At 34.1% G+C, this 27,754-nt stretch overlaps 2 protein-coding genes, 1 long non-coding RNA gene and 3 pseudogenes across 6 annotated transcripts; 3 read left to right on the plus strand and 3 right to left on the minus strand.

The window, feature by feature from the left end:
- The first annotated feature begins 379 nt into the window (after positions 1-379).
- Positions 380-3,897, plus strand: LOC104752054 (tricyclene synthase, chloroplastic). The gene is made up of 7 exons (XM_010474122.3): positions 380-745; positions 827-1,088; positions 1,207-1,600; positions 2,367-2,585; positions 2,675-2,813; positions 3,033-3,284; positions 3,483-3,897. The coding sequence occupies exons 1-7, from the start codon at positions 542-544 to the stop codon at positions 3,789-3,791; spliced, it is 1,779 nt and encodes a 592-aa protein (XP_010472424.1). The 5' UTR covers positions 380-541; the 3' UTR covers positions 3,792-3,897.
- A 1,094-nt stretch (positions 3,898-4,991) lies between these two features.
- LOC104752056 (putative purine permease 5) lies at positions 4,992-6,728 on the plus strand (annotated as a pseudogene). Its single transcript, XR_015584441.1, has 2 exons — positions 4,992-5,096; positions 5,575-6,728. The product of XR_015584441.1 is annotated as a putative purine permease 5 (transcript).
- A 44-nt stretch (positions 6,729-6,772) lies between these two features.
- Positions 6,773-9,978, minus strand: LOC104752057 (putative LRR receptor-like serine/threonine-protein kinase At2g24230 pseudogene; annotated as a pseudogene). Its single transcript, XR_015584438.1, has one exon. The product of XR_015584438.1 is annotated as a putative LRR receptor-like serine/threonine-protein kinase At2g24230 pseudogene (transcript).
- An 8,788-nt stretch (positions 9,979-18,766) lies between these two features.
- On the plus strand, positions 18,767-20,826 carry LOC104702942 (BTB/POZ domain-containing protein At2g24240). The gene has a single exon (XM_010418870.3). It carries the CDS (start codon positions 19,308-19,310, stop codon positions 20,628-20,630), a length of 1,323 nt encoding a protein of 440 aa, XP_010417172.2. The 5' UTR covers positions 18,767-19,307; the 3' UTR covers positions 20,631-20,826.
- A 447-nt stretch (positions 20,827-21,273) lies between these two features.
- On the minus strand, positions 21,274-24,109 carry LOC109129716 (F-box/kelch-repeat protein At1g64840 pseudogene; annotated as a pseudogene). Its single transcript, XR_015584446.1, has 3 exons — positions 23,970-24,109; positions 21,678-23,838; positions 21,274-21,594 (listed from the first exon to the last, which is right to left on the minus strand). The product of XR_015584446.1 is annotated as an F-box/kelch-repeat protein At1g64840 pseudogene (transcript).
- Positions 24,110-26,778: 2,669 nt separating this feature from the next.
- Positions 26,779-27,248, minus strand: LOC104752058 (uncharacterized). Its single transcript, XR_015584447.1, has 2 exons — positions 27,064-27,248; positions 26,779-26,982 (listed from the first exon to the last, which is right to left on the minus strand). It is a non-coding gene; the product is annotated as an uncharacterized LOC104752058 (long non-coding RNA).
- Positions 27,249-27,754: the final 506 nt, after the last annotated feature.

Here is a 27,754-nt window from a genome sequence, read left to right on the forward strand (position 1 = left end):
GATATTTCCACCCCACCATGTCCAGTGGAGACCATAGATAGACATGTGAACCACTTGACCACCTGGTTGGCTTTGTCAATGTGTATATATACACTTTTCGCTTCAATGGAAGAAAAAATGGAATGAAACCTAACCAAGATTTCCTTTGAAATAATATATATATATATATATATATATATATATATATATTGGATGGTTATCAACTATGATATGAATTATTATTATTTTTGTTATTTGTGGTGATGAATGACAACATAGGTCAATGGCCTCATCTTCGACAACATGTGATATCTATCACCATCGTTCACCATGTAAACGTGACGCCCTTAGTAAGATTCTTTTTTCTCAAGACAAATTTATGTGACCAATAAATCACCTTGTATGGTGACCAATAAATCACCTTATATTATAAGGAGTAAAACAGATACGTGTTTCCCCGAAAAAAAACGACGACAACATACGAAGCTTGTATATATTATATATAGAGTCATAGAGACTTACATCTAAACGAAATTCAAGTAGTGTAATACATATTTGTGTAATGGCCACTTTACTGCAGATAGGTTCAGCTCTCATTTACAATAATACACTTGCTAATACTCTTCCACGTTCTCAGTATTTCAAATGGACCACAATGGCCAAAATGACACCGGATAAGTCTACCGTTGTTCTACGTCGTTCCGCAAACTATCCACCGTCTCTTTGGGACCACCGCCATCTCCTCTCCATCAAGAATAAATATGCGGTACTTACGTAATCCTTATGAATAATATGTTGTATTATTGAGTACAATGTTGATAGCTATGCTCGATGACACTGTATTCAGACAGCTAAATGTGTGCAAGAGAGAGATTTGTTGAAGGAAAAGGTGAGAGAGATGCTAGTTGATGAGAAGAAGACTTATCTCGACCAGTTGGAGCTGATTGACGCTCTACAGAAACTCGGGGTTTCTTACCATTTCGAACGTGAAATTGAAAACATTTTAACAGTTTCTTATCAAAAGCATAGAATTGACATGGGAAAAGATCTACATGCTACCGCTCTCCAATTCCGACTTTTTCGACAACGTGGTTTCAACGTTTCAGAAGGTTGTTATCATCATATTCATCCAAAAAGATCATCACTTATATACGTTATAATTCTTTGTTGTATAAAAACTTGGCCTGACATTTATAACTAACTAATGGATTTATTTATTTTTTACAGATGTATTCGATGTTTTCATGGGAACCAGTAGAGAATTTGAGAGTGATGACATAAATGGTCTACTATCTCTTTACGAAGCTTCATATGTTTCGACACAGACGGATACCAAACTGCAAAATTTCATCAGACCTTTTGCAACACAAAAACTCAGAGACTTTGTTGATACTCAAAGTGATAAAGATTTTGAGTCTTGTGACGTAGGCCTAGGGGAGATGGTGTTCCAAGCGTTAGATATGCCCTACCATTGGCGAATGAGAAGGCTAGCCACAAGATGGTACATAGATTTTTATGGAAAGAGACGACACAACAAGAAACTTGTCGTAGTTAAATTCGCCAAAATCGATTTCAACATCGTACAAGCTATTCATCAAGAAGAACTCAAATACGTTTCCAGGTAATAATATTATATTACTAGAAGTCATATACTACTTTTTATGCTGCCATTTCCAGTGGTAGAAATGGGGAAGGTTTCTCAAAAAAATATATATATATATATTTTAATTATATAACAATATTTTACTTTTTTATCAAGGTTGCACCAATACTAAAATGACACCTGTAGAAACCAAGTAGAAAAGTTTCTTAAACAAGCATTTTTTAGGACAGTTCTACATTCTCTTTCTTCCCACTTTGATATATATATACTTTTTTTTATTAGCAATTTGATGAGCAACCTAAGGTATCTTAAATCTATTTTGAACAGTCAAACTAATAAAAATTAATATTACATTACTAGAAGTCATATAGCTATTTTAGGTAATACCATCAAGATGACCTAAAATATCGAAGTTAATCCGTGTGGTGAAATTTCATGCTCAAAATAGAAATTCAACATAGAATCTCAATATGAAAAAAATAAAAATAAAAAAAATAAGAATGTATATAAGGTTGAACTCACACGCATGTTGTTGTGGGAGGCTGAGAATCCGAATCCATCTCTGTTCGTAAACTTAGGCGAAGTTCAAACAGTGGGCATGGGACTGATTTGATTTTTGGACTTCGGTCCGAGTTTTTTACTTTTGAGGTTGGCTTTTGTGAAAACCCTGCCAAGAGGCCCTGTTCACCCTCGGATTAGTCGGGCCAACTGATCCGGACACCAAGTATATATAAATTATACTTAGTCCTCTTTGTTTTACTTTTGCTTTAAATGTGGCGTAAAGCTGGTGGAGGGAGACAGGTTTAGGTAATCAACTTCAGTTTGCAAGAGACAGAATAGTGGAGAATTATTTTTGGACTATTGGGCATATCCACGAGCCTCAATTAGGTTACGTTCGTCGAATAATGACTAAAGTAAATGCACTTATTACAATGACGGATGACATCTACGATATTTATGGTACTATTGAAGAACTTCAACTTTTCACTGTCGCGGTTGAAAGGTGATACACTGATAATTTTATCTCTCTACTTTAATTTCTGGTCATTATATAGATTACTGATTGAATTGTCTATATAATTTATGTTGCAGTTGGGATGTAAATCGCCTTGATGAACTCCCCGACTACATGAAGTTGTGTTTTCGTGTTATGTACAATGAAGTCAATAGCATTGGACGTTATATTCTCAGGAAAAAAAATATCAACGTGATCACGTTTCTTAAAAAGTCTGTAAGTGATTTTTTCCCCATATGTATTGTTTTATTCTATTATTTTAAAAATTAATTTATTAAATCTATAAAATAATTCTTAAAAAAAATCTCTGTAAAGTAATTGCAATTTTAAATCTAATGAAAAAATTTCTTAAACCATAGAAACCATTCTTACATAATCTTTCATGTTGTAACTAATGAAAAAAAATTATTGTTTTCCAAATTATCTTAAATTTAGTGGACAGATCTATGCAAAGCATATTTAGTAGAAGCAAAGTGGTACAGAAGAAAGTACAAACCAAATCTGGAGGAGTACATGCACAATGCTTGGATTTCAGTATCAATCCCAACGATATATGTTCACTTCTACTGCGTATACTCCGACCAACTCTCTAGTCAGGTCTTGGAGACTTTGTCCCAACATCAGCAAAACATTGTCCGATGCTCTGCCTCTGTGGTTCGTCTAGCCAACGATTTTGCAACCTCACAAGTATAACAACTTCTTCCCAAACTCATTAATTATAGGTTCGATTTTAGATTTATTATTTGGAGGCTGGTCGGTCATATATATGGATGGAACAAAAAGTAACATGCCTATAGGAAGTTAGAAAAATGGTTCCAGTTTATGTATGTAAGTGATGTGCGAACTGGCCTTATTGATATATACTGTATATGTATGTATGTATAGGATGAATTGGCGAGAGGAGACGTCTATAAATCCATCCAGTGCTACATGAATGAGACCGGAGCTTCAGAGGAGAAGGCGTGTTTGTACTTGCGGCAAATGATTCAGGACTTGTGGGATGAGATGAATAACGAGAAAATGGCTCATCATAGTTCTTGGCTACTCCATCATGATTTTATAGAAACTGTCATGAATTTGACACGCATGTCACAATGCATGTATCAATATGGCGATGGCCATGGCTCTCCTCAAAAAGCCAAAATTGTTGATCGTGTCATGTCCTTGCTCTTCAATCCCGTTCCTTTAGACTGAGTGTGGCATAATTACATGTAATACCACATATTGTTTTTAAACAAGAGCATAATTAGATGTTATTACATGTAACAACATGTTTTATCTATAAATTTGTATTTTTCTATTTTTCACTTTCAAATTTATTTAAAGTAACTTGACTTATTTAGATAAATCGAAAAAATAACGAATAAACTAGAAAATCAACAAAAATTAATGATTATAAGTCTTCATGAAAAATCAAGAAAAGTTAACAAATTAGTTTAATCAGATGTAATATTGAAATTTTTTGTGGTATTTCTGACAGTTGAAGATTCTTTTGACATTTTCTCCTTTGATTATTCTGCAACAAATGACTTTTGTATGACATTATTTTTATGTAATTACGTTTCCAAATGACTTAATTCTTGAAGTAGAAGGTAATAATTTGAAGACAAAAACTTTAAAAAATCTAGATATACAAAATGATGATATTACATTGATGGACATATGGTTGATACTAAACCATAATCCCTCTCTCATCGTCATCGATTTCACTTTCGTTTTTTCTTTTATTTGAATATTTTGGAATCAACAGTGATTTGAAGTGAAACAGAAAAAAGAAAGGAAATTAATCATACACTTTAGTTCTAGAGAAGGTGGGAAAATTAAGGCGATGAGGCAGTGAAAAAATAATTTGGAAAAAAAGAGGTATTCACTTTATATTGTTTTCTTTGAATAAATTGAAAACTTCTGTATTCTGTGTCTTTTAAAAGAAAAAAAAATTGATGTGTATTATTTTTTTTTTAATTGGACTGGTTGCCTTTTGGAAATGGTATATCTTCTAAAAAATATGATGTAAAAAAACTTATGTGTATTAACTTATTTAAAATTTGAATAGTTTGTCTTTTAAATATGTGTCAGCATAAAAACATACACATTTTGTTTTCGAAAGAATTCTATATTAACTTGTAAAGTGTAATTCTATATTACATCACGTTCACGAAAATGCCATAATATACAAAACATATACTTTAGTTAACATGAGATAACAGTTTTTACCAACAACAACCATGGAGTATCTTCACCTTAAACCAACAAACAAAAAAAAAAAAAAAAAAAAAAAAAAACAACCTGGAGTATATGAGATCTCAGCCGTTAAAAGTCAGTTAGCGAATCCGACGGCTATGGATCCGTAAACTCATAAAGCTCATGAGGCCTAAATCATCGCATGCTCTGTTTCTTCTTCACCTGAAAATTTGGGACCTTAAGAAATAATAAATAAGCTTTTGTAAAATAAGATGACATCTTTCAAAGACGATAATCCCGAGTCAAATTTATCAGTCAGTGAGTACTCTCAACACTGAATTCTCAATTTTGGGGTTTTTTTTTTTTTTTAATTTTACTCTGTTTTTTCTTTCTCAATTTTAGGTGTTTACGTGATGAATTCGACTCTAATCATAAAATTGAAAACTTTTAAAGTTTTTGATAACAATTCTGTGGCTTTTCTTGTTGAACAGTCCTGTTTCTGCAGTTAGGGTTAAGATAAGATCATAAGAATCTGATCAAAGTTGAGATTTTTTTTAGATATTGTGAAACCCTGAGACGATTTTGGTCTTAGATTCATTCGAAAATTTCCAAAAAGTTTTGATTTTTAGTGTGTATGAGTGTTGATTGATTCCGGTTCTAGAAGCCGTCATCTATTGTTTCGTCATAGGTTACTTTGAATCTTTGGTACATAGTGAATACTGTGTTTCAGATAACTCTACAGAGATTCTCAGTCAAGTTTTGCATGATTCTGATCAGATTTGTTTTCATGTTTCAGGACTTGTAATGGATGATGAAACAACAGAACGACCATCTGTTTCATTTTCTTATTCACAATGGATGTCAAATGTGAAGAAATCGACACAAGAAGCTTACGAATCAAAACCCATTTCACATTGGATTCTCTTAATCCTCAGCGGTGCAGCAATGCTTATAGCTTTCCCGGCTTCTAGTTTACTGTCTCGTCTTTACTTCTCCAATGGTGGTAAAAGCAAATGGATCATCTCTTGGGTTGCTGTTGCTGGATGGCCAATCACTTGTCTCATCTTACTTCCTACATATATCTTTCAAAAGATCAAACCGACACCTCTCAGTGCAAAGCTTTTCCTCTCTTATGTTATGCTTGGTTTCTTGAGTGCTGCAGATAACCTTATGTATGCTTATGCCTACGCTTATCACCCTGCTTCGACGTCTTCTCTTCTTGCATCTTCGTCGCTTGCCGCTGAATGCTTCTGTTGTTAACTCCATTGTGATAATAATTGGTGCTATGGCTATCATAGCGTTGGATTCAAGCTCTGATCGGTACAGTTATATAACCAACAGCCAGTACTTTGCAGGTTTCTTTTGGGATATAAGTGGATCTGCGCTTCACGGGCTCATTTTCGCATTATCTGAGCTTCTCTTTGTGAAACTGCTTGGAAGAAGGTCCTTTCACGTTGCTTTGGAGCAGCAAGTCATGGTTTCGCTTATAGCTTTCGCGTTTACCACTCTTGGGATGGTTGTGAGCAACGATTTCCAAGGGATGAGTCATGAAGCTAAGAGTTTCAAAGGCGGCGAGTCTTTGTACACTCAGGTTCTTGTCTGGAGTGCAGTCACGTTTCAACTTGGTGTTCTTGGGGCGACCGCGGTCTTGCTTCTTGCATCCACAGTCATGGCAGGAGTCCTTAACGCCGTGAGAGTTCCCATCACGAGCATTGCTGCTGTCATATTGATGCATGATCCAATGAGTGGCTTTAAAATCCTGTCGTTGATCCTGACGTTCTGGGGATTCAGCTCTTACATCTACGGGAGCTCGAGCTCGAATTCAAGTACTCAAGCTTCCTCTTCATCCTAATATGCAACCTTTTCCCCTGTCTCCATTTCTTGAAGTAAATTATTTCTTGAATGTGATCAAATACAATTAGTGTTATATAAAATTATGTTCGGAGTCAAGTTGTCGCTACTGCGTCTTATATTACCACCTCTTTGTGCACAAGTTTTATACGGAGCAAGAACATTTGAGATAAAGGTAAACACAAACAAGCTTATATATACAACCGATACACATGAAGAAACTTGAAGGAACCATGGAAAAGAGCAAAACACTAAAAAAAGGCAAAGAAAGGAAAAGAACAGCATTTTTGTAGGGATTCAGAAAGTGATGTTTCATTGATTAGGTTTCGGTTCAATGTCTTTAAGAAGACCAACTACTTGCTGCATACTTGGCCGCTTTGACGGAAGATCAGCTGTGCAGAGGTATGCAATCTTGAGAGCTTCTTCCATCTGATCGTTTGAACCTGTCTCTTGGATTTTTGGATCAATAGCTTTTGATCCTTGATTCTTCCTAACCAAACTTCTAACCCAATTCACCAAGTTTGTATCTTTCTCATCAAGATAATCATCCTCAATGGGTTTTTTCCCTGTCATGAGTTCAAACAGAACAACCCCAAAGCAATAGATATCGGACTTCGGTGTTGGCAGCTCGTGTCCGGGTTGCAAGAACTCAGGAGGGAGATAACCGGGTGAGCCATGAGTAATCTCATCGTCCAAACCATTTCCAAAGACTTTGGCTAAACCGAAATCAGATAATCTTGGCTCCAAGTTCTGGTCTAGATAAACACTACTAGCTTTCACATCCCTGTGGATCATTGGCGGTGAACAACCGTGGTGAAGGAATGCTAATGCTCGGGCAGTTCCAAGTGCTATCATGTGCCTAAACCGCCATGTCGCCACCGGGCCTTCAGGCCCTATGTTTTGGATACTATTGTCAGTTTCTTCTTCCCATGTATCAGTGCTCCAATCATCTGTTGTCTGAACTCCAAATGGCAGATCATGAAGCAGGTTCTGCAAGTTACCATTTTCCATGTACTCGTATATGGCGATCCTTTGATCACCGGCTATGCAGTATCCAGTTAATGGAACAAGATTTGGGTGCTTGATCCTTCCAAGAAACTCGAGCTCTCTAGCTGCTTCTTGGTCACTAAGAGTTGAGCCGTGGACCAAAACTTTGACAGCTACATGAATCCCACCGGGGAGGAAACCTCGGTAAACAGGACCAAATTTACCGTCTGCTAAGAGAGTGTCTCTGTCGAATTTGGAAGTTGCAGACAAGAGATCCGAAAACGTGATGTTCAACAATGGCTTCTCAAAGATAACCACAGGAACTGCATTTGCTTGTTTCACATCAGCCACCCATGTAGTGGAATCCGTTTGGAAAGAGAATGGACCTGAAATGCTTTGTTCCTCCTTTAATGAGACATCTTTGGCTTCACTTGATTTGGGTTTCCTTCTGCAGCCAAATGCTACAAAAATCAATGCTCCTATGAGTAAACACATTGTAGAAAGCGTCACTGCCAAAGCCAGCTTGAGTCCTCCAGTGACTGATCTTCTTTTCTTGAAGAGCGCCGGGTTTGCAGCGATAGGGCAGCTGTTTGTAGAACCAAAGAATGATCTGATCAGAGTTTCAGTTGAAAACTTTCCGGGACAAAATGTTAAGTTGTTGAAAGAGAAATTGAATCTCTCCATCCAAGGCAGCTTCTCAAGGATAGACAATGGTATCTCTCCTGTCAAATTATTCCTCGAAACATCGACAGCCACGAGGTTCTTGATACTCAAAGTTGGGATATATCCTGACAGATGGTTTCCAGAAACATCAAGTGTGCTCAAAACATTCAGCTCTGAGATCTCTCTAGGTATGTGACCAGAAAGATTTGTGTTTGACAAGTTAAGATACTCTAAACCAGAAAGCATCTTAATCCTCGGAAACATCCCTCTACTGAATCTATTCCAAGCTAGATTTAAGTACTTAAGCTTCTTTAGCCGTGTTAGATTCTTGATGATATCTCCACTGAGCTCATTCTCAGACAAGTCAAGATAAATCAAACCAAACCAGTTTGAGTCTACCTGAGAGGAGATATGACCTTGAAACCGGTTTTTGCTGAGATCAGCCACTTCCAGAGTCTCCTTGAACAAACCTGTCACAGAACCTTCAAACTGATTCCCTGAAATGTTGAGAGAAGTGATGGATTTCATATCAGCAAAATCTGTGTCCTTGCCATGAATCTTGTTTCCTGCGAGGTTCAAAGTTTTGAGCTTTGGAAATGCAGAGCCAAACCCATCAGGAAGAGACCCTTCAAGCTGGTTTGAGGAGAGATCAATGGAAACCATAGATTGACAACCAAGAAGTCCTCGTGGGATTGACATCTGAAACTCATTGTGATCAAGCTTCAAGACTCTCAAGCTAACAAGAGAATCTACAGCTTCAGGGATTGCACCAGAGAAGTTGTTTCGAGAGATGTCAAGTGACTCAAGCTGCCCAAAATTCCCAACATTGCTAGGGAAAGACCCAGATATCTTGTTGAAGGAGAGGTTGAGGTTCTTCAAAGTATTCAAACTCCAGAAATCAGAAGGTAAAGCAGAGATTTTGTTGTTGCTAAGATCCAAAGATTGAAGCTTGCTGAGTTTACCAATGGTGTTGTCAGGGATTTGACCAGATAAACCCATTCCAGAAGCAATTAACACAATAACATGCTCATTCTTGGAATCACAGAACAAACCTTGCCATGAACAGAAAGGAGCAGAGAAGTTATAAGCTTGAGCAGAGCTTAAACCCATTTGTTTGAAGAATTCAGAAACAAAGAAACCATCAGTGTTAGGTTCTTGGCAATGAAATTGCTTAAAGAACAGAGGAAGAATCAATGCATAACCCCAGAAACCAAGACCCATTGAAGAAAGCTCTGAAATTTATACTCCAGAAACCCCAACCCCAAAGAGCTAAGCAACAAAATTTCCAAAACAGAAGAAAGAATACAAAATCTTAGTAAAGCTACTTTGGGGTGTCCATGCAAGAAACTCAGAAAGCTCAAGGGGTTAAAAGACAAAAACAAGAGAGATCTGAAGATAGAGAAAAGTGTTTATTTTAACTTTGTGGTGTTTCTCAAGAACACGAGAGACCAAAGGACATAAAATCAAGAAAAAGGAGGATTTTTGTCATTGGATTAATATATAAATATTAAGCTTCCCCTTCCCCTACCTCTGATTATGACAAGACTATCTTTTCTTTAATTGGGAATTCTAAATTACGAGAGAGAGAGAGAGAGAGAGAGAAGAGGACATGTAGACAGTTAGGAGCAGAAGGGAGTTGAAAGCTTTTTCATTAATGAGAGAATGAGATTTTTCAGTAACACTGAAACAGTGTCATTGGCTCCTTATTTTTCTAGTTGGACCAAACACATTTTTATACTGAGAAAAAGTTTTTTATTTATTTATTAATACTAAATATCTTTGTTAACATAGTAAATTGATTTGTATCCATTGACTCTACTTTCTCTGTTTCTCACTATTTGCGAAGAAGTGAAGTTGAAGTTGGTAAACTTATTGGTCACTACTCATTAGCCATGAGACCGTCGGACCAACTTAATACGACTAGAAAATGGACATAGCATCAGCGTTTAGTTATTAAAGTTTGTGTGATCCATGAGGGTTACTTTATACAAAACAAAAGAAAAGGAACATTATCTTAAATTATTAAAAGTTCTTTATTCTTCTTTTTCTTCTCAAAAGATACCCTCTTGTACTTATTAGGAAATCTAACTCCATTGATGGTTTATGTCATGCCACTAAAGGTGTGTGCAAAGTATATATGTTCTTTTACTTTTTGGCTTTAAAAGTGTCGGTAGTAATTTGTGGATTAGTTGTTGAGACAAAAACTAATACGTATCCACAAATATTTTGTAATTTGACAAAAACAAAAAAAATGATTAATGTGCAAATTATCCCCAAGAATAAATTGTGGCTCAAGTTGTTGTAATAAGAAAATCATAACTGTTCTCTTTATTTTGTAATTTTATTACAGCTCTATTTCAACTTAGTTGTTGTGATAAAGAAAATCATAACTATTCTTTTTGTGTTGTGATTTCATTATTTCCAAATATAGCTGGCACAACAATTTATATTTTTATCAACCTAGTAATATAAATTTTAACTTCGCCAATCATTACATTGTTTCTTATAATTAAGCATATATTTGGTAGACTTTTTTTTGTCCACTCCAAAGTACATTTAATGTTTAATGGACATTCTTGTGAAAAAAGAAAAGTTAATTCAGTGTATACAAAGTTAGAAAGAAAAAATATAACTAGACAGTGCTATCTAAAAGACTAGATATATGTGTGTGAGAGCATACTTTTTGTTTTCGTAAGCATTGAACTCCTCATTTGGAAGAAGATGTGATTTTTGATAGTAAATAAATGCATGTGTTCAATCACAGATTCACAAACAACAACTATGAGAATGTATGATACATTATCAAAAGATAATTTGATGTTCAAGTCATATGTTAGTGTCACACACCAAAAAGAGTTTGTATCCAAGTGAATGGCACGTGATTGATGTTAATGCAAGGGATACTATATGATGATCATGTCGTGTGAATCCGATGTAATCATGGATTTGATCTCGGTAACCGCTAGTATGATAGCGACACAAGTTATTAGAATATAAATTTTTTCGTTTCCCTATTATAACAATAACAAATGGCATGTTTAATTGGTTGCCATGAAATTATGTATCTTTCGCTCTAAAACTAACGTAATACTAATTATCATATTTTACGAAACGTTTGTATATAATATCAATGATGATGGAAACAGAAAAGAGAGAATAATGATGGAGTTCATTTTTTTTACAATCGAAAGCAATGTTTCGTATTTAAAAGTGAAATAAGATAATTTTAGTATACTTCAATATTGTATATTGATGTGGAGTCCAATTAATATTCTTTGTAATGTCAATGATCTTCTGTGAAATTTTCTCTTACTAGTGGTATTTCTTTTGTTGTTCATTAAAAATATTTCTAGTAGAATACACTATTGAAATTTTTTTGCCCTGTTTTCAATCTTGTGATATAATAGGTAATAATTATTAAGAAAGGATTTTGTTGGACGAGTACCACGACGAGTCGACGTTAATAGTGAAATAGTGAAAAAATATCTCATATTTTATAAAGAGATGAATAGTTTTCCCGCAACCACCTATAAACACTAAATGCTATGTTTGTGAATGGTTGTGATTCTTAGCTTTAACAATAATCATTCATACCACTTTATTTTGTTACGGTTCATTAGATGTAAAGAACATTTCGTCAGTTTTTACACATGTTGAGAAGTAGAATTTGTATTTCATATTTTCCTCTCCCCGCAATGCAGTTGGTTTAATTTGATTTTGGTGATGCTATTGAAAAAAAAAAGAAGTATTTTTAGGTCTATGCCACTCTTTGGACCTAAACTTGCGCTTGTCCACTTATGGTTGTAATATACATTCATATGTTGAACACAAGATAATATGAATTGTGATGTCAACAACGAGTAGGGAATCTTTTTTTGCATTTAGGAAGGATTTTGTTTTTCAAGTCTTGTTATTCTTTTTATTGCTTCATGTGAATAGGTGTCTTGGTTGTGGTTGCTCAGTGTTAATTTTTTTTTGGTTATTTGGTGATTTTTATGATAAAGTCTTGTTATTCTTTTTATATATATTATTTACCTTAATTTCTTTAAATATTATTGATCTCAGTTTTTAAAATATTAAATTTGAAATTCTAATGCATATAATTTTATTTTAAGTTAGCCTGCATTTTAAAAAGGAGCAATATTAACATTTATCAAAAATACTCATTTCAGTTGTCCATTACATGAGAATACTCATCGGCATCCCCAAATACTTCTCGCATCCGCACCTACCGTTGGATTTGAACTTTAAATTTAGTCAAATCTTTCTATAGCTGGTGATGTACGTACCTCACCTTTTGAGAGTCATAAGGTTATTGCCAAGAGAAATTAAAGAACGTTTACTCATATAGATTTTTGCTTTAAAGGAGAAAAAAAACGATTGACCGACATGTTATTTATTTCCTTCAAAAGTTATGTATTGTCCTTTAATTCTTCATAAATAAATGTTAAATTAAAGAAGAAAATTTTATTATCCCAACTACCCACCCAATCACGCCTACTTAAATGAGTTCGAGCCGTCGAGGCCCTCGAGGGAGCCAATCGCACGAAACTAGGTCCATTTGTGTTTCGTTGTGGTTCATACAAAAGATTGACATATTAGTGGTCAACCCCTCACACGACTAGATAAACCCAAAAATCTAAGATGAGTACAGTAAAGCTCATAAATATCTAATCAAACATTTCTATTTATATGTTTCATCTGTCTCTAAAAGATTCATGTTTAGAAGCTTTTACACATTTTAAAAAAACAATGACTACTCAGTTTAAATATTTTTTTTTTGACTAAAAAGATATTATTTAATTTTAAACCAATAATAATTCAAAATTTTAAATATTTTCAATGATTACTTCTTGAACTTTACAAAACATCAATCTTTGTGGGACAAAAAAATATCTCAAAACATCAATTTTTATGAGACAGAAGGAATATTCTTTAATAGATAAATGTATAGTAACTTAAACAATACTCTTTCCATTTCAATATATTGGATGTTCATGTTTTAGAGTTTAGCACACATATTAAGAAAAATACTTACATAATAAAAACAGTCAATTAAAACAGTTAAAACAATTAAAGAAAGCAAAACATGGTTACTTATTTTGCCATTTGACCCAAAAAAAAAAGTTACTTATTTTGCCCAAAAACAAAAATGCAATTAAAGATAAATACTAAAACCTTATAAGTTTTAACTTGAAAAACTAAAAAGCAATAAACTTTTTTTAAAAAAAGTTATTTATTAGGAAAAAGTAAACATCCTATATTTTGAAACAAAAAAAATAAACTTCAAAACATCTAATATATTAAAACGGAAGGAGTAGTAAAACTAAAGAGGATTACATATCATTTCAATTCTCTTATTTAACCTAAATTTTTATATAAAGTTTTCTTAATTTTGAAAAATGAAAATGACTTTTTAATCTAAACCCTAGGCGATTAGACCATTATCTTCCTAAATCCTAATGCATATTAAATTATCTCTTAAGTGGTTGCCTCTTGGAGATGTCCAGAAACACGTGCATAAAGGTGTATTGAAAACCGCTTTTTTTGTTTGCACATACTTTAGTTTCTCCTTGCAGTCTCAAATTAATCAATGTTTTGTATCTTAGTATCATAGTCATACATGAAATGTCACTGACGAAAAACCTAGGATGTCAATGCCAATTTTAGCTAGACCTTATAAGAATAGTAACTACACGCATGACGCATCAATCATGAAACACAGATATTAATAAGTACTAATCATAATTACTGAAATTGATGTTAAAAGTGTGATAAGGAAGATTACCAAAAAGGCATTGAGTTTGAGAGTGAAGAGGGAAATGATGGTTCGCTTGACAACGAGATTGACCCACAAAATGGGTTTGTTCTTTTTACATAAATCATTAAAGTTATTCATGTTTCCGGCAAAATCATTTCTACAGACACACGCATTGTCACCTCCTCCTAGTACTTTCCATCTATGCATTGCGTACGTATGCAGTATGCAGTATGCATGTATGTGTTGTTTTTTCTATAACATTTTTTGGGAATTAGATATATGGAGAGGTCTAACTATAATATACTGGATATTGGTTTTTATTAGGTTATGAAAGAGTTAGCTGAATAAAAAAATAATTATTTAATTTCGTTCCAAAAGCACATTATGAAATTTAACCAAAAATAAATGACTGAGGGCTTTTTTAGTGGGGAAGACATGAGTTTAAGTTTGATTAAATAATGAAAATTTCATTTATATAAATTGTTTAAGGTAAGATACAATCATACAATACTATGACCATTTGATTATTTCTTTAATAATTAGGTTACATAACTAACTACAAGTCTACAACTATAAGTGTGAAAATAACATAATGATCATAAATTCATAATTCTGATGTCGCATTTTTGTTTTTTTTTTTTTTGTTCAAAGGCATTTTTGTTTTCTAAAATTTAGTTATTTACAGAGTACAGTAAAACTTCTATATATTAATACAGTCAGGACCACAAAATTTTATTAATTTATAGAAGTTTAAATTTATCGATAAATTAATAATTAGAAATTTATCTATAAAATAATAAGATATTAATTTATGAAGAGATTTTTTATTTCCATAGTTAAACATTTTTTATTAAAAATAAGATACTTTTGTTTACAATTCACGCTTTTATAAAATTTTCTTAATTTATAATTTTGGCTATCGTAATATGATGGATGTCAATAGTTTACTAGATTATCCAGTTGAAAATGATAAAATGTTTAGAAGTTCAGAGTTTAGATTAAATCACTATTACTATCCTTCATGATGAAGTCCAATAAGATATTATTGTATCTTTAGAACCAATTATATGTAAGGAAGCAACTATCGCGTCTAGGATGCTCCACAATTTTTTGATACAATTTGAGAAAACAACACAAAAAGTTTTTGATGTAATGAGAAAAATTATATATGAGCTCAAACAAGAATGCAAATTCAAGAATTAGCAAACAATAATAGAGTCATATTTCAATAATATTTTTTAAATATATATATATATATATATTATAACATTATTAATTTATGATATTTATGGTACCATATTTTTACATAGGATTTCAAAAAAAAGTATTATCTTATTATTTTATTGAATTGTGTCATTTTTTACACCGGTCCAATTCGGGACTGGAAAAATTTATTAATTTATAAGGAGTATTAATTTAAAAAATATTAATTTATAGAGGTTCTATTGTACTTAAATTAGAAAGAAATCAGGAAAAGATAAACAAAATAGTGGATCAACATCTTCTCTTGAAGCACTTTGGGTCTATTTAGGCCCAATAACTCAATTTATGGGCTCTTATAAAATACTACTAGCATTGAATGATGTGAACCGTTAAATGCAAGGCAGAGAAAAGAGTGAATTAAATAACAGACTTTGGGAGATGGGTCGTCGCTCCCTCACTATTTCTTCGCATGTGAGTTCATCATGCATGTTGTTGATGTTATTATAGTGTTAACTGTTTTTTTTTGGTTAATTATAGTGTTAACTGTCACCCCATTCATTCATATGACTTCTTGTTTATTGGTCTTAGTTAGCTGTATAACACATCATTTCAGTTCACACACAAAAAAAAAAATCAATTCTCTACCGTTGTTTCTATGTTTAGATATACTATAAAATATTATCTAATATGATAAAAGAAAAAGTTTAGAGTAATGAAATATAGTGAAAATGACTGAAAACAAATTTTCAACTCGTCATTTTGACAGGCCTCTAATGACAAGTCATTGAAATCTATCTATTTTAGTTACTTCAAAGCCCGTAGTATACATATGCTACTTTGACTCGTCTAAAACAAAATTAAAGAAAAGAAAAAAAACTTGGCCAATAATCTTAAATTTATCATTTAAGTCTATTCTTAGTTTTACTTAAATCAAAAATTGAATATATAAATATAATACATATCATAAGTAAAGTAGTACGAAAGTCAAGTTGGATCTCTTGACCTCCTAGTTGACCTTAACGATTGGGTAAATCAAACTGTCCAACTAGCGTCAAACTTGAACCAAAAACCAAAATTTGCTTATAAAATAGAAATTAGTCGAGAAAAAAAGTAAAAATAGAAACGAATTGAGTTGGCATATATATTGACCTAATACCTGAAAAAGCAAAAGCAAGAAGTGTGGAGGTGGTTAAGTGGTTCTGAGATAACTTAAGTATAACTATATAAGAAGACGACAACTTAACCAACTCATTAACCAAAATTTATTCCTCTATCTAGTTGTATGAAGATGGAAAACAATGTGTATATAACACATGAAATAGATATTTATCAAAAAAAGAAAATACGTAAATAAGTAGATAAGTTTCATAGAAAATATATGTTACAAGTGGTGATTCTATTTCTACCAAAGGATATATATAGGGGAGGCTAGGTGTGTATACGTTTAGAAAATGAAAGGTGGACTCGTTCAACCCTAATATTATTTTCTAAACCACCTTTCATTGTTTCTTCTTGTTCAATCCTATATTAATTACTCAAGGGTCAAGAACTTTTATATTCGTTTTTAATTTTTGGTTTCAAACATTACAATCGGTGTCTTCTAGAGTTTTTCCTCGGTTGACTAATTTATTTAACAAAAGTTAGAAATAGTTAATAAATGAATTGTTATCTACCGTCTTCTGTTATTCTAGTACTGCCTTTGAGTATAATTTTTATACATATAATTAAATACTATATAATATAGTAATTTTTGTTAGTCTTGTCAATATGTCAAATTTAAACCTGCAAAATATGTACTGATAAAAAAATGCCAAACTAAAAATCAAACCCAAGGAGTTTAAACAACGACAAAAAACAATTGGTACACATTGGACGTCCTAGGAAAATTCGTCCATAGAGATGCAGTTTAAATAGAAAAATATAATGGAGGTATCCGAATAAGGCGAGTGCCTTGGAAGTACAAATACTTAAAGTTTAAAATGGATATAATAGGGACAACTCATATTGTTTGACTATTAGTTTTCCTTAATTTAGTTAGAAAAATCAAAGTATTATGGTTTATATAAATAATAACACTCTCAATCATGTTTTGGACCGAAACACGAAGAAGAAGCCAATGTTGGTGTGCCGTCCACGACCCGCATGACCCTCATTGACGTTGAACAATTATATACTAATATAAATAATTTTATGACATACACAAATGATTTAAATAGATTAAGAAAATGTTAAATTGTATAACGACGTTAGCTAGGCCCTCTATGGCTCTTTCTCATTCTCATCCTTTCGGTTAGGGCAAGGACCAAATGGACCGATACAATGTAATTTCATATGGTGAACGAAACTTGAGAGATAGATTAGGTCGTTGCTTTGCAAAGACATATACATATCGTATAGGTCTACATGATATACTCCTTTATTTGGTTTGGTTACGGTATTAAAAAAATGAAATATTTTTGACCCGTATCAAATCCTGCAACTAAACATAATTTATTGGTGAACCTGAACCATAATAATAAAGTAACTTATACTATATGAATAAAAATATGTTTCGAATTGAACCAATACTTTGTCTTGTGGATATTAATGTCGCCAGTTCTTTAGCCTTTTTATGGTCTGTAATAAATCACTTTGGTTCTCTCTTATATCGAAAAACATAAAACTGCGCACATTATCTTTTCATTTATTCGTTCTCACGAAAACAAATTTCTTACTCTCTTTTTATAAGATAGTATAAAAATAAACTAATCCTCTCATTTTTTTCTAATTATATAAATTAACGTAGACGTACAAACAAACAATGATTAAATAAGATTTCATTTCTTGTAAGTTTTCCTATTATAAATTTAGAATTTTAACATATTTTTTTAATTATACTTTGATAATGACAAGGCAAATAATCAGTACTTAACAAGTCACAAATGATTGGTTATTATTAAATCATGTTGAATCATTCCACTAAGACGAACAATTGTTTATACATCGATGGAATATTTGAGAAAGTTTGATTTCGTTTCTTATTGCAATTAAGACATCGAATTATGATAACATCAACTCACTCTTAACAGTTCATATTATCGTCGAATTCTTAAATTTCTTATTATAGCTCTATATTCCTAATTTCTTGTGTAATTAGGTGCTAAACATACAATAAGTCACAAAATGATTGTTTATTAATTATTATTATATAGTTCATTTGATTGTGAATTGTTCCACTAACTCGAACAAATTGTTAAAATGTATATAAAATATCTTCTTATCTTTTATATCAGAGTTCTGTTCTTCGAAAGTCAATAATAAATAGACAAGGACATCACACTTGAGAAGATATTACCCAAAAAAAAAAAAATACAAACTACAGTATTGATATTTAATTGTTGTTATCTCCCCAAATTCAACTTGACGTGTGTAGAAAATAAAGTAAACAAATTAATGGTTAATAACTATAGATATACCATTGTGACAAAAAAAAAAAAAAAAAAAAAAAAAGAATATAAATATACCAATTAGATGAGGTGTGCTTATCTGAGAATGTTCTCCCGATTTAGCAATCTACTACACTAAAATATCAACCGTTGGATCAAAACAAAAACCAAAACCTTAAGAACACTAACATCCAACGGTTCAGACATGTTCTTTTGTTTTGTCTTTATAATGTATAAATGTTGAACAACTGTTGTGTGTAAACAGAATGAAAAAAAAGAAGCAGAGAGAGAGAGAGAGAGAGAGAGAGAGAGAGAGAGTCATTTCAATTTCTGAAAAAAGTTCAAATTTTTTTCTTTCAGGTCCATCTCATAAATTTTGATTTCACATTAATCAGAAACAGCTTCTTTCTCGTGTGCCTAGAGTTCAAATTTTTCAAATTTCCATTCAAAAAGATCGAAGCTTTCGTTTTCTTCTTCGTTCTTGAGTATCTCTGAAGAATCTTTCATAGCTTCTTGTCTTGTTATGAACATATAAGATTCTTAAAAACTAATCATTTTCTTGATTCTTTTTATTTTGTAATTTTCCGGAAAAAAACAGAGACTTTCCTAGAATTTTTTTCTCATCATCCTCTGTTTTTGATGGGTATCTCAAAAGACAGGATCAAATTCAACGTAGGTGGAAGACTTTTCGAAACGACGGCGACGACGTTAGCAAACGCAGGTCGCAATTCTTTCTTCGGAGCATTGTTCGACGACGGATGGAACCTCTCACCGCAAGATTCTGTTATTTTCGTCGACAGAAACTCAGATTGCTTCGCCGTTCTTCTTGATCTCCTCCGTACCGGAGACCTTAACGTTCCCGCCAACATACCAGAGCGTCTCCTTCATAGAGAAGCTTCTTTCTATGGTTTACTTGACCACGTACGGACCGCCAGATGGGGTCCGTTCGATGGTAACAGACTCCGTCTCTCCGATTCTGTTAAAGGAACATCTCCCGGAGACGGAACCGCCATCAGGGCGGGTCCTGATGGTGGTTGTTGCGTCGCGCACGGGAGTGTTGTTCATGTGTATGATTGGATGTTGGAAGAGCACTCTCCGATAAACCTAGATTACCAGAGAGTCAATGATGTTGGCTGGATTGATTCAGATAACATTGTACTCTCTGCTTGTGAGAGATTAGGGAGAGGAGATGGAGGCATGGGACTGTTCAGTTCATCATCCGGTGATCTTCGGTATAAGTTTCAGGTCTCTCATGAGAATCAGGTGAAGAGTTATACAGCTGGAGCTTTGAGTTTTTCGCCGGATTATGAGATCTTCGCGAGCTGTAAAGGTCGGAGTAATGAGTACGGGATCGGAGTTTGGGATCAGATAACCGGAAAACAAACTGATTTCTTCTACGAGAGTCCCGGTTGGTCACTTGGTGATGCTGACAAGCTTCAATGGTTGAATGGTAAGAATTGTCTTCTTGTGGCTACATTGTTTCCAAGAAAAGACAACTGTTACATTAGCTTGTTGGATTTTCGAGACAAGAACATGGTTTGGTCTTGGTCTGATATCGGGTCTCCAATGGCGACAGACGAGAAGAGAGTGAGAGATGCAATAGCTATGGAAGATAGCAATTCGATTTGCGTGGTGAATGAGTTTGAGGATTTGGGGTTTATTGATCTGAGGATGTATGGAGGAAGTGTGAGGTGGAGTTCGAGAAGTAAACTGATGAAGAGTAAGATGCCTGACGAGCCTTGTTACCCGAAACTGGCTTTGCATGAAGGTCAGCTTTTCTCTTCGATGAATGATTCTATATCTGTGTTTTGTGGACCAGACTGGGTCTTAACTTCTAGGCTAAGAAGAAGCTATGGTGGCTCAATCTGTGATTTCTCCATTGGTGGCGATCGTCTTTTCGCATTGCATAGTGAAGAGAATGTGTTTGATGTCTGGGAGACTCCGCCTCCTCCTATCATCTGATTCACAATACTCTGCTCTGCTTTTTTCACGTTTGCTTGTTTTAATTGTGTTTAGAGTCCTTAGAAAACTACAGAGAAAAAATAGCAGTAGACAAAGACAACTATAGCAATAGAGACTGATCTTAGTTTTGTTCTATACAAAGAAAGTGTTGCTTATTGTGACCTTGTTCCTAAGAAATGATATTGATTTTATACGATTTTATGGCTCTTAAACCGATCAACGATAGCCAAATCTTCAGTCAATTGAAAAGTCTTAGTTTCAGTTTGGTTTATTTAATTCTCTTAATAAAGACCTAATCTCAATCTCAGTTTCTTTAAGTTTTTTTTTGAGGATTCGTTACCTTAATTAGGACATGTGAGTTGTTGCAACTGCTGCTGTCTTTTGGGGGCAGTTAAAGATGTCTTCAACAATTTAGCTTTCATTTTTGGAAGGATCTTTCTTTTCTCTTTTACACTTTCCGGGAAAGTTTGTGGCGTAACAGTATGGGAGCTAGCACAGTAGATAAGTTCAGATCTTTAAAGAATCTATTCCTTTCATCACTTTCGAAATATTAGTCTCTACCCTCTCAGTTCCATTCTTAAAAGCTATATTCTCTCATTCAATAGCTATATATCGGCATAATATGTAAAAAAGTTGGAAAAGCTTTTACCTAACCGTTGAGAAAATAAAAGACTATTTCAAGGCAAATTTTTACATTGCTTTATTGAGAAAGTTAATAGGCAGAGAGAGTCTTCGGGAACTAACCGGTTAATAGCAATAAAGTTTTCCACTTTTCCTCTTTGTTATCTACATAATATTTGGTCCATATCGTCTGTCATCAAGCGCCAGTTCCATCCATGTGACCAAGAAAAGAGTTTCTGCATTGTGGCTTGATGTTTCAGTTGCGGACAGTGTCAAATTGTCCGAAAAGAGTTCAACACCTTTGTCCAATTCTCTTATATAGCCTCGTTAGCTGCTGCCTGCTCTGGTGCCACAAAAATGGGTCTATAAGACATGCAATAGGTTGGTAGAGAACCTAAACACTTGAAGCAGCACAAGGTGTATTACCAAAATGGGTAGTCACAACGAACAGTTCCATCAAGCTGTGTTTCACTCTGCAATATGTAAAATGCAACAAGATCATGATGATGAAATAAAGTTTGAAGATCTCAAAATTAGCAGTGAACTAAAGTAAAATAACCAGAAACATCTGTAGTGATGCAACCAATCATTCTGTACTGATGGCTCAGAGGGATGATGATTTGGTAGTCCAGCATGTTCATCAAGGTTGGATCAGATCCTAGGATCTTCACTTTCACTGAACAGAAGGGGAGATGGAAGCTCCATATGATCATTTGACTTCTCTTTACCCATTCCTCCCAGAAAATATGGCAACGACTCAACAGTATCAGCATGAAGAGCAGGAACAAAGGGACCTTCTCGAGGGTGTCCAATTAAATGCTTCTGCAACAGATGTTGATGTCTTCTTCGTTTCGGCGACAATGTGTTACTGTTCTTTCAATTTGTGTGATAGATTGGTTCAAACTCCACATCAATGAAAGAACACGGAGCTTGGTAACATTAATTTTAGGTAACCACTGCTCTGACTGACTAGTGTCTAATTTAAGTGAGAAAATTTTTCCCACAAACTAAAGCAGAAGTGTTAAAGATGAAGATGTCTACAAAATTTTACACATAGACTACGCAACAACGCAGGTCTCTACTTTAAACCAGAATGTAATACCCATAGTCACTAACCATAAGCAATCTACAACGATCAAAAGGCTCTGAACAGAGTCAAAAGCAAGAATAGAAGCTGTTAATGTGAGGGTATGGCACAGTGGACAAGGATGACATTGTTTCTTTGCTTGCAACAAATTTGATAACAAGAGCATAACTGAATTATAGTTCTTCCAAACAAATTAAGAAATCCCAACGAATTTCCCTAAGCTAAAGGCTAACTACACTAGACCATTAAGGTCAGAGGCCAGAGCACATCTGCTACAGATCGAGTATGTATATTTTCTGGCATAGCGCTCAACCCGGAGAGTCATGACCGGAAAGCAAGTGTTGAGTTTCACCACAGGATTCTCCCTTGAGGATCTCCAACAATTGAGATCGTCTTCCGCGTTTCCTGTATGTAGTCCATATTTAAAGGCGAAAGTTACATTGCTTGGCATATGGGTGAACAAAATCGAGTTCCCGGTTAAACCACAACCATAGGGAAGCTCCTTAGCTGAGATAGAGACATTTCCCAGTTGTCCAATAAAGAATACACGGTCTCCCAAATCGCTGACCTCAGCCCATGTACCAGCCTCCTCATCTAGCCTACTCACTCTACGTGTAAATCGACTGATATCCGAAACACCAAAAGGTGGGAACGTTACCTCAACCAGGAAAAGTTCATCATTGCCAGATGGAACCAGATAGGATGCTAGCTCCTGAGGCGAGGGCAACAGAAGAGTCACCTCTAGCGAATAAGGATCAATAACGACAATTTGTCTCGAAAGAAAGTTTGCATAAAACCTGCCTTTAAAAGTAATTAAACCCGTGCAATAAGAAGTTCGAACGCCTTCAAGCCGCTTCCACTTCATTTCGACACTTGTTAACACCTAGGGCAGTTAACAAGGACAACAAACTGTCCTCTTCTTTCCTCCTTGTTTAGCGGAAGAATCGCCATACCACGTAGATTCCAACCGATCATTCTGTACTGATGGCCCAGAGAAAGGATCTGGCAGTCGAGCATGTTCAACAAGGTAGGATCAGATCCTGGAATCTTGACTTTCACTGAGCACTGAAGGGGAGATGGAAGAAGCTCCATATGATCCTCCTCTGACTCATCTCGGCCTATCCCCCCCCTAGAAAATACTCAGCAGCATCACTATCAAGAAGAGTTTTGACTCTAAAAGAGGAACAAAGGAATCTTCTGGAAGGTGCACAAGTCTTTGCTTTCTAAAGGGAACTTGCCAAATGAGGGAAGAGAGTAACTCGGCCATAATAGGGAAGAAGGAAAGGGAAACGCGGATCGCCACGAGGTGCGAACAGAGCGAGCATGAACTACATCGAAACAGTTGTTCTCCTTCAGATTCTTGGAGATAAGGTGTAGTAGCTCTTCCGGGAGCTGAGACCAGTCTGGGAACAAAGGTGATATCTTCTTCGTCTTCTTCGTTGCAGGTTCTGCCATATTTGCTGACAAAAAGCTTACTACTTTAGGGTTTGCTGATGAAGACTGAAATGAGAAATAAAAATTACAACTTTTTTTATATATTTTTAAAGGGTTTTCATCTACGGAACAGCTGATGTTATGATTTATACACTCTCTACAGCAAAATCGCAGATATTAGAAGAGATAGGTCGTACCGTCGTAACGGGGATGAAAGAGTTGGAGCCGGAAGGTCTCTGAATGAAGAGAAGAGGGAGCGATTCTGATTAAAGCTATGAGAAATTGAGCATACGGATATGGAATCGCTTCTGCCTTTGTTGAACAACAACAACCAAATAAAGAGAAGCAATTTGGTACTGTCGATTGTGAAGTTTGGCTGACTGTGTGGACTATGGTGGAAGACGCAGACGCTCTCTGCTGGGGTAAATGAGGCGAAACCAGCAAGCTTCTGTTTACCGTAGAGGCTTCGGGTGTTGAATTAAGAAGTAAAGGGGTTGACTTGGGGAAGAACCGAAGGGATTGGTCCGGTTATTAAAATCAAGCGATGCCGGTTGATACTTTGGGTTTCGGATATAATTCGTGATGACGACGTTTTGAGGGGATTATCACCACAACGAAATTTGATTACGACATATAATAATTGCTTCGATATTTGACAAGGAGCAATGGTGAAAATGTGGTATGGGGTCGAGTAAGGGGGGGTTTTTACAACTATTTTTTTTATATAAACTTTGAAAATTTTAAAGTTAAAAATCTCTTTTAAAGTTCTTAAATTTATATTCCTCTAATGGTAGAACCATATTTGTAAATTTGGAAATTTAAAAAATATTATTTTTGATTATAATATTTCAAATAAATTAGTTTTCTTTAAGTTTAAAACTATTTTATTAAACTTAAAAAATATTCCATTTCGTAAAAAAGTTTAAACAATATGACATAAACATATTAAAAATAGATTTATAAATCATAAACCGAAAAACGATTAGTTGTAATCTTGATTTGTGTCGAATTTGTGTCATATATACTCAACCAAATCAGTATCCAATTGTTGATGTATTGTTCGATCACCAACTTCATTTCGAATGCGCATCATATTACTCAGATTTGAAAGTATATCTGTAGAATACGTGAAATCCACTAGTGAAATTTTGTTTGATTTCGTTTGTGGGAATTTTGATACATCATACTGAGTATACCCATCTCGTTCGTCTTCTACTATCATATTGTAAAATATGATACATGCGCTCATAATTTGTTCAATTTTTTATCTTATCCCAAATTGAGAGCTTTGTTTTCTACAATAGCAAATCAAGCTTACCAGACTCCAAAAACACGTTCAACATCTTTACGGACAGCTTCTTAATGTGTAGCAAATAAGGATGCCCTAAGACCTTGTGGAATTGAAATCGATATGGATAAAAGTTGCTCACTTCGAATAAATATCATATGTGAGATAGTATATCAAATAATACCCGTGTTGACAATGTAATTCACTTTTGGAGCTCGACTTTGTAATATATCATCAAAAGCTGGTGAGTGATCAAAAATATTGATTTCATTTAAGGTACCTAGAGGTCCAAAAAAAGTGTCATATGTAGAGATCTTGTGAAGCTACAACTTTTAAAATGATTATTGGTTTTCCAGATCCATTTGTATATTGTCTTTTCCAAGCGGTGGAGCAATTATTCCACTCCTAATGCATACAATCGATGTTTCCTATCATCACGAGAAATCTGTGTATCTCTCCAATATTGAGTAGTCGTTGAAGATCATCTCGTGTAGGTCTTCTTAGGTACTCATCTCCGAACAAATATGTAATTCCTTCAACAAAATGTTTCAAACATGTAATCATAGTGCTTTCACCAAATTATGATTTCATGCTTGAAAATTTTTGTTGAAGGAAACATATATATATTCAGAGATGAGTACCTAAGAAGACTCATACCAGAAGATCTTCAACGACTACTCGATATTATAGAGATACGCGGATTTCCTGGGATGATAGGAAGCATCGAGTGTATGCATTGGAAGTGGAAGAATTGCCCCATCGCTTGGAAAGAACAATATACACATAGATATGAAAAACCAACAATCATTTTAGAGGTTGTAGTTTCACAAGATTTCTAGATATGACACATTTTTTTTGGAACTCCAGGTACATTAAACGATATCAATATTTTTGATCACTCACCAGTTTTTGATGATATATTACAAAGTCGAGCTCCAAAAGTGAATTACATTGTCAACACGGGTATTATTTGATATACTATCTCAGATATGATATTTATTCGAAATAAGCAATTTTTACCTAATCGATTTCAATTCCACAAGGTCTGGAAATATTCTTATTTGCTATATATAAAAAGTTATTCGCAAAGATGTTGAGCGTGATTTTGAATTCTTGGAAGCTAGATTTGTTATTGTAGAAAATCCAGTTCTTATTTGAGATAAGGTAAAAATAGGAAAGATTATAAGAGCATGTATCATACTTTACAATAGTATAGTAGAAGACGAACAAGATAGATACACCTAGTTTTATGTATCAAAATATGAACAAACAAAATCAAATAGAACTTCACAAATGGATTTCAAGTATTATAAAGATATGCCTTTAAATCTTGATAATATGATGCACATTCGAAATCGAGTCCGTGATCGAATAATACATCAACAATTGAAAGCTAATTTGGTTGAGAATATATGACAAAAACTTGACACAACTCAGAATTATAACTAATAGTTTTTTTCCATTTATGATTTGTTTATCTATTTTTTTAGATGTTTTTATGTCATGTTGTTTATATTTTTGTGGAATGCAATAGTTTTTAAGTTCTATAAAATATAAAATATTTTGAAATTTAAACAAATAATTTTTCTTTAAAATATTTATAATTTTCAAAATAATTTTTATTAATTTTAAAAAATCCTAAATTTATTATTGGGGTTTTACCATACCATTGGAGTATGACAAGTTTTTAAACTTTTAAAGAGAATCTAAACTTTATATTGTTTAAAATTTATATTAAAAATAATTGTAAATCTTACCATTAGAGCATGAACTACATCGAAACAGTTCTCCTCTAGCTGCGTCGAGATAAGAGGCAATAGCTCTTCAGATAGTTGAGATCAGTCTGGTATTATCGACGATGTTGATGATGTCTTCTTCTTGGTTTCCCGTTCTGCCATGCTTGCTGATGAAGAAGTCGGAATCTAAAATAAATATCACAACTGATGTTATGATTATACACTCTTTTCAGCAAAATTGCAGAGGTTAGAAGAGATAGGTCGTACCGTAACTTAACTGGGATGAAGAGTTGGAGCCGAAGGTCTCTCAAAGAAGAGGGAGTAATTCTGGTCAAGCTTTGAAAAATTGAGAAGCAATTTGGTGATGTCGGTTGTGAAGTTTGGCTTTGTGTGGACAGTACCCGTAAGAAAAGAAACTCGAAAGGCTTGTGGTGTAGATAGAGACTTCGGATAATAATTGAGAAGTAGATAGAATTTGGTTTGTAGTTCAATCGGGAAAGAACCGAAGGGGTTGTCCCGGTTCATGTTAAAATGAAGCCGGTTCAGAATTCTAAGTTATATTAGATCAAATAATTTTTATAAGGTAGGTATTGTTTTTGTTACCTTACTAGTATCGAGAGGGGTACACACTACACAGTTATTGTGCACTAAGAAATGTATACGAGATCCAATCACCGGACTCCGGTATCCAAATATGGCTCCATGCCACTTTTCAAGCTTTTCCCACTGTCCATCAGTCAGAACTCTCTCTCACCCGAGGAAAGTGGCTTGAAAAGCAAATTTGTTTTGACGTCGATGATCATCGATCAAAGCAGCTTTTAATTTTCCGTGGGGGAGAATCATTCGTTTCCTGAAGAACAGACAATACACCATTCCTGAGTATCTTGTCATCGTTCATGGCTTTGTCTTACTTATCAACAAGACAACAACTATGTTTTTATATATAACTTTAAAAGTC

The sequence above is a fragment of the Camelina sativa genome, chromosome 16, assembly GCF_030686135.1.
Source record: "Camelina sativa cultivar CO46 ecotype springtype chromosome 16, ASM3068613v1".
NCBI classification, from domain to species: Eukaryota; Viridiplantae; Streptophyta; class Magnoliopsida; order Brassicales; family Brassicaceae; genus Camelina; species Camelina sativa.